The sequence below is a fragment of the Ceratotherium simum genome, chromosome 3 (assembly GCF_057802395.1).
Source record: "Ceratotherium simum simum isolate JZ-2026a chromosome 3, ASM5780239v1, whole genome shotgun sequence".
Lineage (NCBI taxonomy): Eukaryota > Metazoa > Chordata > Mammalia > Perissodactyla > Rhinocerotidae > Ceratotherium > Ceratotherium simum.
In genome coordinates, this window is record NC_141902.1 from 78,165,532 (window position 1) to 78,178,437 (window position 12,906).

General features: G+C 39.2%; 1 protein-coding gene across 1 annotated transcript in view; it reads left to right on the plus strand.

The window, feature by feature from the left end:
* Positions 1-102: 102 nt before the first annotated feature.
* The window catches only part of MCEE (methylmalonyl-CoA epimerase), a 31,072-nt gene continuing 18,268 nt past the window's right edge, over positions 103-12,906 (plus strand). The window contains exons 1-2 of the mRNA XM_014788602.2: positions 103-183; positions 9,964-10,301. Of these exons, the coding sequence (XP_014644088.1) occupies positions 138-183; positions 9,964-10,301 (384 nt within the window). The 5' untranslated portion in view covers positions 103-137. The remainder of the gene's footprint in view (positions 184-9,963; positions 10,302-12,906) is intronic.

The window sequence follows — 12,906 nt, forward strand, 5'->3', positions numbered from 1 at the left end:
CACTCGCCACGCCCCCAAGCCTCATCTGTCCCCGCCCCTTGGCCTCTTGCCCCGCCCCCTAGCCAGGTCTCCCCGCCCCTAGGCCGAGCTCCTCACCCGGCTGACGCAGGTCAGGAATTAGTGGGGCGCTTCCCAAGATGGCGTGCGTGCTGAAGGCCGTGGCTGCGGGCGCCCTGGGCGTAGGTGAATACCCCGCAGCTTCGGGGTTCTCTGTGGGGTGGGACGGGAGGCCAGGGGCCAGAGGAGGCCGCGGGTGGCCACAGCACTGGAGGTGCATTTCGCGTTCGCTGTCAGCTCCTTTAGGCTAAGGGAATCTTCCAGAAGCGCCTCGGGTTAGCGCGGAGATTTCGTTATTGGATTTGAGTCTCACAGCCACCCTGAGAGGGGTGTCCAGTTGACGTTGCCACTTTTTATATGTGGCCCCAGGGAGGTGAGGGAACCTGTCCAAGGGGACAGCTAGGCTGGGACAGAAGTAATGAAGTAAATGGCACAGGGACAGTGAGTCTTATTTTACTGCGCAGCGTAAGAGACTAGGGGGAAACCAGCAAAAAGGGCAGGTCCTGTAAAAAGCACAAGCTGAACTCCAAGCCCGTGCAGTATCCTTCTGGGAAGGCCTGAAGGTCAGTCGTGTAAACAATACCAAAGGAGTGTTTTTTCCCACATGCCCTAATGTATTTATTATCCTGTATATTAACAGGAAAGATAAAAGCAGACGGATTTGGAAGGTTCCTAGAGTTCTCTCTAGCTCCTTAAAAAAAAAAAAAGGCTAGATAAAATCAGTGATGGCGGAAGCAAGTTTTCTGACTCTGCAGTCCACCCACTTTCTCTTCTTTCTGTCTTCTTTCTCTCTCGTCAGAGGGCAGCTATTTCCTTGAATCTGAAATTCCCTGTTAGGAAGAAAGTGCCAAGTGAGAATGTCTCAGAATGACTCCTGAACATGTGTGATAAATCCTTCAGCTTAGCACCTTCAGAAAGTGTTCAAGGGGAGGAACCTTTAATGTTAGATTTCTCTTCTGGAAGGTGCTCTGTTCCACCTGTTGAAACTTAGTTCTGTTCCTGCTTTGAAGTCTCCCCTCAAACTGAACCAGTTCTGTTGTTTGGTTTTTTTTAATTTTTATTTATTATTTATTTTTGTGAGGAAGATGGGCCCTGAGCTAAGATCCATGCTAATCCTCCTCTTTTTGCTGAGGAAGACCGGCTCTGAGCTAACATCTATTGCCAATCCTCCTCCTTTTTTTTTCCCCAAAGCCCGAGTAGATAGTTGTGTGTTATAGTTGCACATCCTTCTAGTTGCTGTATGTGGGACGCGGCCTCAGCATGCCTGGAGAAGCGGTGTGTCGGTGCGCCCCCCGGGATCCAAACCCCGGCCGCCAGTAATGGAGCGTGAGAACTTAACTGCTAAGCCAAGGGACTGCCCCAAACCAGTTCTGTTTTGATCACTATAGTCTTTCTAACCAATCACCGGATTTCTTATGCATCTGTTATTGCAAGTCACCAGGGCTGAGTGATGAGCCACATACAAAGAAGTGCGCCGTAAGACTTAGCTGTCTCAGCACTTAATTAGTTTAGAGAGGTGATATGTACACATGAAAAAGTACTGTAACAACAGGCTGAGCATAGCTTGTTAAAATGAGTCTATGCTTAACAGGTGATACTCAAGTTTGATAATAACATGCCCTCCCAGCCCCTCCTTCCTCTCCTTGGTAAAATACAAGTCAGCGTCTTAGCTCACATACCATTGCAATAGTCCTTTGCAAAAGAGCTCATAAAACAAAGAATCATCTCTTATCTCTTAGAAAGCCATCTTTTAGAAAGTAGATATTGCTTACAGAACATGCACTAAAGATTAAAAATTGAGAATCAAAAGAATGATAAAGAATTTCAGAGGAATGAGAAAATTAAACAATATTTTAACAGCATCAACTCTGATGTCAGACAGGCCTGGGCTTGAGACCCAGCTTTGCCGTTTGGTGTGACCTTGAAGAAAATTACTTAATCAGACTTGTTTTCCTTGTATCTTAATGGGAAAAGTAATATTATCTGATCCATAGAGTAATTGTGAGGATTAAATTGCTCACTGAACTGTTACTATTATCTATATTTTTTTGGCCATGATGACTAATAGGCAGAGCTGGGCTATCACATGATTCACTCCCACTTCAGAATTTGTGATTTCACAGTTTGCTTAGGCAAAATTACAGACTTAGTCAAGATTACATAGGAGTGTTGCGTAACTCTGATGATGAAATAAACTCATGGGTCTTTATTGGGACAGTGAGGTCAAGTCAGAAGGATGTTTTCCCATGGTACACCTTGGGATCGATCTGTCCTCCGCTGCTGATAAATCCCGGTAGTGTGGAGAATGCCCAGAGACTGTTTGGGGCCTATCTGCATTGGGGGTAATAACCAGCTTATAGGTTCTTGAAAGGCAGAATTATATAGTTTCCACTTCTATATGATATTAAAAAGAGATCCCAAGTTAAAACAACGGTCGTGAGCAGTGTAGGTAAGTTAGAGAGTTACTGTAAGCAACTAATTTTATTTTATTTATTTTTTTTTTTTAAAGATTTTATTTATTTATTTTCCCCCCAAAGCCCCAGTAGATAGTTATATGTCATAGCTGCACATCCTTCTAGTTGCTGTATGTGGGACGCGGCCTCAGCATGGCCGGAGAGGCGGTGCGTCGGTGGGCGCCCAGGATCCGAACCCGGGCCACCAGCAGCGGAGCGCGCGCACTTAACCGCTAAGCCACGGGGCTGGCCCCAGCAACTAATTTTAACTTGGAAGAGTTGTAAATCGGTATTGCTGTATCAAAAAGCAAAAAGAATACTATACTTATAATATCTTCCAGGAGCATTATTCCTCAAGGATGTCAGTAGTCACTAAGTACTGAAATACTACCAAAGATGTTCTAAAATCAGAGCCCACACAGTAAATTTTCCAGAGGGAAAGGAGAGTAGTCTCCTTGTCTTAAAGTGTAGTGAGTTGTGGATTGATGAAATGAAGCAGTTAATACAGAAACACTATGTATGCCAAAACGTTGGCCACATACAATCTTTAGTTATTGAATAACATTTTTAACATAAGTGCAGTACTGTGTATACGGTAGATGTATGGTCAACTTTCTCCTTTAAAAGCATAAAATGCATTAGAAGTCAACGATGCTTACATTTATAAGCAAGTTATTGCTATAAACTTTCTAAAAGTGCAGTAATGATAATTCTTGGAATTAATAATGTACTTTGTGCCAGGCACTTTACTAAACCTTTATATGTATTGTTTACTTTAGTCTCATGACAATTCTATGAGGTAGAGTGAGTGAGTCAGTCAGTCATTATCTTCCTGTATGAAAAACCAAGGCACAGAGAGTGTGAGTAACTAGGCCAAGCTACACAGCTAGTGGTAGGGTCAAGATTTGAACCAGGGCAGTCTAGCACCAGGGCCCACATTCTTAACCCTCAGGCACACTGCCTCTTATGTGATACTTACAAAACCTGAAGGCGAACATATAAATAATAATTTGAATATTAGAGAATAGGCATTTATGTATGTGTATTTTTAGAATTACTTTTATTCAATAGTTAGTGGGGGAAAAATTAAGGGAAAGGCGATATAACTTCCAACAAGTAATACGTTTATTGCAACAACTGAATACTGGTAAAGATAACATGTTTCTTTTGTAACTTATATACACATCTTGGCATAAATGGAAAGAGTGTATTCCAAAGGCTGGCCTTAGTGTATCCTGCTATTTTAGGTGCTTGAACCTTAAATGACCCCACTTTTTCTTTTATTGTGGTTAAATATACATAGGGTAAAATTTACCATTTTAACCATATTTAGTTGTACGGGTGAGTGGCATTAAGTACATTCATATTGTGTAGCTGTCACCACCATCTATCTCTAGACATTTTCATCATCTGAAACTGAACCTTTGTACCCATTCAACAATAATTCCCCCATTATCCCCTCCTCCTTGCCCCTGGTAACCTGCTATTCTACTTTCTCTGCATGAATTTTACTACTCTAGGTGCCTCATATAGGTGGAATTATACAATATGTGTCCTTTTCTGACTGGCTTGTTTCACGTAGCATAATGTTTTCAAGGTTCATTCATGTTGTACCATGTGTCAGAATTTCATTCCTTTTTAAAGTTGCGTAATATTCCATTGTATGTTTATACCACATTTTGTTTATCTTTTCATCTGTTGATGGACACTTGGGTTATTTCCACCTTTTGGCTACTTTGAATAGTATAGCTGTGAACATGGGTATGTAAATACCTCTTTGAATTCCTGCTTTAAATTCTTTTGCATATATACCCAGAAGTGGGATTGGTGTATCGTATGGTAATTTTATGTTATGACCCCGCTTTTAAGGAACAGAAAACTTAACAGAAAAACAGGAGAAGCTCAGAAAAATGAATCAGATTAAACACACACAATAAGTTCCAATTTGGCTTGCAAAGGATTGGCTTCATGAAAAAGTTAGGTTTGAAAATGGAAACTGAATCTGTTAAGAGACAAGGGTGGCCAAGTTACATGACTGTGAGGAGAGATTTACTTTTATTATGGAGTTGTGTGTAAGTGGGTAACAGAAACGTGGTCTGTTTATATGGTGCTATGAAATCCACTGGTGGAATGTTGAAAACGTATGGGCTTCTTAGCAAACTAACTTGAGGGCACTTCTAATGAATGGCTTACTAAGTATATTATGTCTCCTCAAACCAGATGTGCAAAAATTCAGACTTAAAAACTTATTTTTTCTAAAATTAGATTATGTGAAATTTGCAGAATGTTGCAAATATACAAAAAACAAATGTACGTTTCAAACAAGTAAACTTTATAGTACATAAATTATATTTCAATAAACCTGTTAAGAAAACCTTCTTACAAGTGATTAGTCACAGTTTTGTGACACTTTGTGTACAAATTTAACATATAATTTCTTTAAACAGTAAGTACCCTTAGTATTAGCGTATTTGAGTATAGACCCTTGCAGTTAAACCTTTACTTATTTGGAGACAATGTTTAGAAAGCCTGGTCTGAAATAAGTGCAACCTGAATGGAAAGAAATGCAATGTTATTTTTAAGTCCACTCACTAAAAAGTATTTAGCGAGAACCAATATTGAAGGAAAGATGGGAATTAGACTTAACATACAACACCAGATTTGGTAACATATCTATTTCTTATACATCAACTTCCTGATGTGTAAACGTCATTTGTTTCTTAAATCTCGAGATACTCATCTTTACAATCCTGTTTTTTTTTTAACACTCCTGTTTTTAAGTATATGATACATTTATTCACACATTTACACATTGTAGTTTATTCAGCAAAGTGACTCTTTTTAAAGTAGTCACAAATTATACATTATGGAGTTCAGAGTAATGCAGTTCTGCTGTACCTTTCTGAAATGGGAGCCAGAGAAACCTAAAACTAAAGAGTTGTGAATTCCTACCAGTTGGAGGACAACCTGAAATAAAGATGTCTTTTAAAAGTTGACAAAAATCAAAGGAGAAACTGTAATTTTTTAAAAGGTGAGTTCACAACAAACTTTTCAGGAACACGTTTTTTATTAAGGCTCTATATCGTTGTAACTCCTTTATTCCGTTTTTCCTACCCCAATTTGCTTTGCCTACAGGATTTCACATTTCACCCATAGACTTTTAATATTAGGATCATCCTTTTTTTTTTTTAAGTTAATTCACATAAAATTAACCATTTTATTTTATTTTATTTATTTATTTTTTTTTAAAGATTTTTTATTTATTCAGTTTTTCCCCCCAAAGCCCCAGTAGATAGTTGTATGTCATAGGTTCACATCCTTCTAGTTGCTGTATGTGGGACTCGGCCTCACGTTGGACGGAGAAGTGGTGCCTCGGGGCGCGCCCGGGATCCGAACCCGGGCCGCCAGCATCAGAGCGCGCGCACTTAACCGCTAAGCCACGGAGCCGGCCCTAAAATTAACCATTTTAAATAAAATGTACAATTAGCAGCATTTATTACATTCACCGTGTTGTGCAGCCATCACCTTTATTTAGTTCCAAGACATTTTCATCACCCCAAAAGGAAACCCCATACCAGTTAAGCAGTCACTCCCCATTCCCTCCTGCCTCCAGCCCTTGACAACCACTATTCTGCTTTTTGTCCATATAGATTTACCTCTTCTAGATATTTCATATAAATGGAGTCATATAATATATGACCTTTTATGTCTGGCTTCTATCACTTAGCATAATGTTTTTAAGGTTCATGCGTGTTGTAGCATGTATTGGTACTTCATATCCATTGTATGGATGATATTCCATTATACACATATGAATAATATTCCATTGTTTGGCTATTGGGAATAGTGCTGGTATGAACATTTGTGTACAAGTTTTTGTTTGAGTCCCTGTTTTCAATTATTTTGGGTATATAAGAGTGGAATTTCTGGGTCACACAGTAATTCTGTTTGAGGAACTGCCAAACTGTTCCGTGGTGGCTGCACCGTGTTACATTCTTGCCAGCAATGTAAAGGGTTCCAGTGTCTCCACATCCTCATCAACACTTTTTTTGTGGGTGTGAAGTGGTATCTCATTGTGGTTTTGATTTGCTTTTCCCTAACGGCTAATGATATTGAGGATCTCATCATGTACTTTTTGGCCATTTTTATATCCTTAACCTTTCATTTTAAAGAAGTTGAATTATTGAATTCGTACTAGTATCACTGTATTTATTTTTATCCGACTCCTAGAACATATGCTTCAGGGACCAAATAAAACCAATCAAATGATGTTTCCTTTCTCAAACTAATTCACATTTCTTGAGATGAGATAAACCTATATAGCTGTAAAGTCTTGATTTTTATATTATATAAAGATGTTATTATCTATTTTCTTAACATATAAAGAAGATTTTGTGTTCTATTAAAAGGAAAAAGAACCAGTTATTCTAGTAAACTGTTTTCTCTTCTCCCACTTCCAAATGATAAGGAAGTTACAGAGACAGACTACAGTGAAGCTTTCAATAACGTGCATTGCTTGGGCTTCCTTTTTAGTGTCAGAGTTTTTGAAATATCCCTAAAGCAAACTGGCATAATATATAAAACTTTACCTTCACTTGGACATCTAATTTGTTCCTTAGACATTTCTGTATGTTCCTTTGCTGGTAATAGGACATCTGCCAAAGAACCTGCAGCTGCCCCACCTCTTGTAGAGATGATGCTGGTAAGGAGAATTCAGAAATACCTAGACTCAGTATTTGACATACCCTTAAAATTTCACAGAGCAAACAACTTATTAATGTGCATATTACTCTAAAGCTCATTGATCCTATCGACAGTTTTTTTTACTACAAATACATTCTGTGTTGAACTTTCATTGCAAATTGCATACGTAGTTGAGATGCAAGGAAAGAAGGGAAGAGCAATTTGACCAATGATTTTGTTAGGGGTTAGCATTTTTAAATGCCATGCCCTCAAGATAGTTTCTTGGTCTCTGCAGATAACCCTGCATGCCAGTCAACTAGCAAACAATCATTGTATGTCATTAACAATGAGAATGGCTGAATTTATTGTGCACCTATTATGTATGACTGACACTGTATTATATTTTTTACACCAAATATCTGATCTTCACAGCAAACCAGCAAGGTAGATATTTAGTGGGTAGGGAGTACCAATATATATATTTTTTTTGGTGAGGGAAATTGGCCATGAGCTAATATCCGTTGCCAGTCTTCCTCTTTTTGCTGAGAAGATTGGCCCTGAGCTAACATCTGTGCCAATCTTCCTCTATTTTATACGTGGGACGCTGCCACAGCATGGCTTGATGAGCAGTGCATAGGTCTGCGCCCGGGATCCAAACCTGCAAACCCCAGGCCGCCGAAGCGGAGCATGCAGACTTAACCATTGTGCCATTGGGCTAGCCCCACTAATATTTTTTTTAAACTGAAATAAAATAGAGTAGAAAATATCAGAGCACATCACGTTTACTGAGGATTAGGTATTCTTTTTATGAAATTTACTTTCAGTTATACATTTATCTATGTGTGTACTGGGTTGGTATGCACTTGAATTTCACAGTAATACAGTGAGTCCATAGAACCAGGCTATGTCAGCCTATTAATAATGACAACCTTTGCGTATTTCAGTAATCAATAATAACAGACTGGAGCATAGCAGAAGACCATCTTAGGCTGAATTTTGCGTTCTCCTGAGCTATAATGTATCAGGTTTGTTGAGCAGAGTACCATGCACCACTTACCAATCCCAGGGGAGGACTCTGAACTCTTCTGCTCATTGCATCTTGGTATCGGAGTCACCAAGGAGAACACAGCACTGAATGGAACAATACTACATAGAGAAGAGAGAGCAAGGTCAGCTTCAGTAGTGGGTGTCTGTCCCCCATGGCCATTGGGTCTCTCCCAGTGGCCAGCATAGGACAGTTTGCCTATGCACACCCCTCTTGTACCACAATAGAAAGTACCCTACCCCTCCTGGTGGAGGACACATATAACAGTGGGGTTGGCCATATGACGTGCATGCTTTAAAGCAGAGACAAAGGAGCATTCATTGAGCCTGAAAGAGGGAAAGATAGTCCCACACAAGGTGATAAGCCCGGCACAGGTTGTGTGGGCTCTTTATCTCTTGGCCAGGCCCAAGGCCCATCTTTATGCGGCTGAGTGGGGGTCGAAAGATTGTGAGCATAAGACTATCTTTCCCAACAAAGTTTATGGTCTTAAACAAAATCAAATAGTGTCACTTGAATTTTCCTTGTTATCAAAAATTTTAGTAAAGGGAAATTCAATTTTATGTTAGCTGAAGCTCTGTGATACTAGGCACTGTTTAAAGTGTTTTTCATTAAGAGCTAACAGCCTGTTGTTTAAAATATGTGTTCTTGGGGCCGCCCCGTGGCTTAGCGGTTAAGTGCACACGCTCCGCTGCTGGCGGCCCGGGTTCGGATCCTGGGCGCGCACTGATGCACCGCCTGTCAGGCCATGCTGTGGCGGTGTCCCATATAAACTGGAGGAAGATGGGTACAGATGTTAGCCCGGGGCCAGTCTTCCTCAGCAAAAAAGAGGAGGATTGGCAGGGATGTTAGCTCAGGGCTGATCTTCCTCACAAAAAAATAAATAAATAAGATATGTGTTCTTCAGTTTGCTATTTCACGCTTTTTTATTAAGTGATGTAGTTTTAGATTATATTTAGACCTTGTACATGCGTATAATTTTCATTCCAGGGAGAATCTGGCTCTTAACGTGTAGTGTTTTGGGGGCTGGGAAACAGTAACACATGAGGAGAACACATTGCAGACCTCTTGAAAGAGATTTCTTCACATTCAGAAGGAGTTCTGCTTCTAATCCTTCAAAATTATAAAAAGAAACAATAAAAAAAAAATCTGGTCTCAGGAAATTCTCATAATTTTAAGTACCCTCTTGATCTTTGCTTGTTTCTCCCCCAACAATCAGATATTTTCCTTAGCTGGTAGTCATTAAAATAAACTACACATTAAAAGGTACTGTAGGGTCATGGCTTTAATGAACTTATTATAAAATATAAGACAAAAAATTGGTTATAGATAGGGAAGAAAATGGCTTGTTCTCATCAGTAAATGTACGTTGTTTCATTATCATATTCAAACTTACCCTTTGTGAAATGCAGAGAATAACAAGTAATTCTTAATGATATGCAGCTCTCCTTTAAGTGTTATCAGTAAATATAAATTATTATGAAAAATGTCATTCTTTGTTCTGAATCTAAAAAGCTCAGAATTAGCTTTTTAATTTCAGATGGTTATTTCAGAACAGAGTAAGTAATTTTTACGTGTTTCCATTTATCTCCCCTGATTTAATTTCAGTAATAAAAAGAATAGATATGTAGTTTTTACATGTATAACTTATTTCGTTTTTTAAAAAATTAATTTTAGAAGTGCATTAATTCTCAAAAGAAGGATATCAATGGCTGTTCAATTTTTCAGGGCGTTTTTCCAGACTTCAAATTCCGTTTCCAACAGTAAGAACTTTTTCCACGTCACAGTCCTCGCATCACGTGGCAGGTCCTGTATGGAACCTGGGTCGCCTCAATCATGTAGCGATAGCAGTGCCAGACTTGGAAAAAGCCAAAGCATTTTATAAGAATGTTCTGGGGGCCCAGGTAAGTGAGGCGGTCCCTCTTCCTGAGCATGGAGTATCTGTTGTTTTTGTCAACCTGGGAAATACCAAGATGGAACTGCTTCATCCATTGGGAAGTGACAGTCCAGTTGCAGGTTTTCTGCAGAAAAACAAGGCTGGAGGAATGCATCACATCTGCATTGAGGTATTTTCATTATTTTAATGCTTGGTGTTTTAAATTTCTCTTTTCTAAAATGTCTTATACTTTTTAAGACTACATATTATCACTGTCTTCAGAAACTTAATTATTGAGTTCTTTAAGGGGAATGGTAATCTTGGTCCTACTCAAAGATGGATCCATAGATATATTCTCTTTCCCTCTAGAAAACTGCAAATAATAATAATATATTTTATTGAAGTCTGGATTCAACAGCCACTATGAAGGCCACAGAAGTTGACCAAAACAGATTTGAGTCTTTGCTATAGTATTTATTGATCATATATGACCTCCCATGTGATAGGAATACAACTCCTTTCACTATCACAAGGCAATAAGAAGAAGCAAGTGAAAAGACTTGATAAAGTAAGAATTTCCATATACATGCTAAGTATTCTTATAATTATTTTCTATCCTTAAAATTCTAATAATTTGTTTCTTATTACAAAAACAATACATTTTCAATTATTGGCTGTGATTTTTAAGATCTTCTCAATTGCATCTGCTAACAGTTCCCCAAAAAACATATAATGTTAGACAAGAACATTCTCATTAGAGAGCCTTTATCTGTAGATGTTCTTGTTCAGATAACTGCCTTTTGGAACATCAGCAGTACCAATTAGGCTTCAATTTAAATTATTTTGATAGGGCAATTCTTTTGATAGAAAGAATGACATAATTAATAGTTAGGCCTCATTCCTAATCCAGAAGAGAAAGGGGTTGATTCTAGAGGGAATTCAAGGATTTATTCAGTTCATATTTCAAACATATTTGAGAACCTACAATATATACTCTACTGAGTACTTGGATTCAGCAGTGAATAAGACATGGACCATGTCCACGGGGAGGAGGGGCAGCTATTTAAACAGGCAATTACAGTGTACTGTGATAAGCAGATTTAATATATATGTCTTCTCAGTAGCACAAATGAGGGAAAGATTGATTGCTTCAGGCAGGCCAAGGAGGTTGGAAAGCACCAGAGGGCATGAGTTATAATGAATGTGAGGGAATTTCCCAGGAGCAAGAGGAGGAAGGTATTCCAGGCAAAGGGAATAGCATGTGGAAAGGCAGAGAGTTATCATAACAACTAACATTCAGTCCTCTGCCAGTATACGAAGTACTTGACCTGCATTTTTTCCTTTAATTCTCATAGCTATCCTATGAGAGCACTATTAACCCCATTTGACGGGTGAGGAAACTGAGACTTGGAATAGTAACTTGCCCATAGTCACATCAGTAGTAAGTGGCAAGGGGTTTAAACCCAGATTTGTTCTGATTCCAGAGTCTGCACTGTTAGCCATGGTGCCAGATTGCCTTCATTGCATTAGCTAAGTTTAAAATATGGGGTGGGGAAGCCATAAGATGTTAGACCAGGGAGCTAAGCAAGACCTAATATTTAACCTTTATCCCTTTTTAGGAGATTAATTATGGCTGCAAGTCTTTATTTCAGTGGACTTGAGGGTTTATCTAAGACCCCCCCGCCAGGATGAGAAGCAGGATCATCAGCCTTTGACTCCAGTCTTCCCTCTCCCACACTACACTGTCTGTGTTCTACATCAGAGAGCCATGCCTTCAAAGTAAGCCGCTCTGTCAGTTAGAAGTTCAGTTAAGTAAAGAGAAGTGGAAGTTCAGTAATGTAATAGCAAATTCAAAAGTAGAGACTAAAAGGGGGCAGTGAAAATGTATATCAGTATAAAATTGAAGGTAGGTAATGGGAGAAGGCGTGAAAAGTGGTTAGTTAGTTACTATGTTAGTATGACACCCCCCATCATTATTCTCTGTTCTCTGTAAAAACTAGAGTGGCTTAACCAGATAGATTTTATTTTTCTGTTCTCAGTCCAGAAGTGAGCTGTCTCAGGCTGATGGGGCAACTCTGCCATCCATAACACATGACTTACTTGGTTGCTCCAGGCATCACCATTTACCAGCCAGAGGGGAGGGAAAATGAGAGAAAACAGGGCTAGTACCTTTAAGGAGGTGATCTAGAAATTACACATATCACTCCTGTTTGTGTCCCATTGGCCCGAGCTTAGTACATGGTACACTTGGCTGCAGGTGGTCTGTAGTTGGGCAGTTGTGTGTTCTTCTAAAACTTGGAGGTTGCTATAATTAAAAGGAAGAAAGGGAGAATGGGTACTGAAGGCCACCAATCTATGCCCTGCTTGGTAATTTTTAAGAAGTGGTATTGCCAAGATAGTGTGCCACTTTTTCTGAATGAAGATATGCTGTAAGATGGAAATATTTGAGAATTAATGTCACCTGCTGTGCAGTCTGTGAGATGAAGTTGTCACCAGATGCAGGGGCATGGTTCCCCGACTTACCAGGTAGAGCAGAATTGCTCACCTGTCCTTGAACAGGAAATACATTTTTGTTGAATGAAGCTGCAGAGATTTCAGGGATAATTATTTTACCACAGGGAGAGGAAATTATGTAACCTAGTCTATTCTGGCTACTACAACTTGGGTCTGAAATTGTCTTCCACTGAAAGTACAAAAAGCGATAGAACTGGTCAGAAAATATTTCTTTGGTCATTCATTACTGTTGCTATGTAATCCATTATCCCAAAACTTCAGGGTGTTAACAACTATTTTAT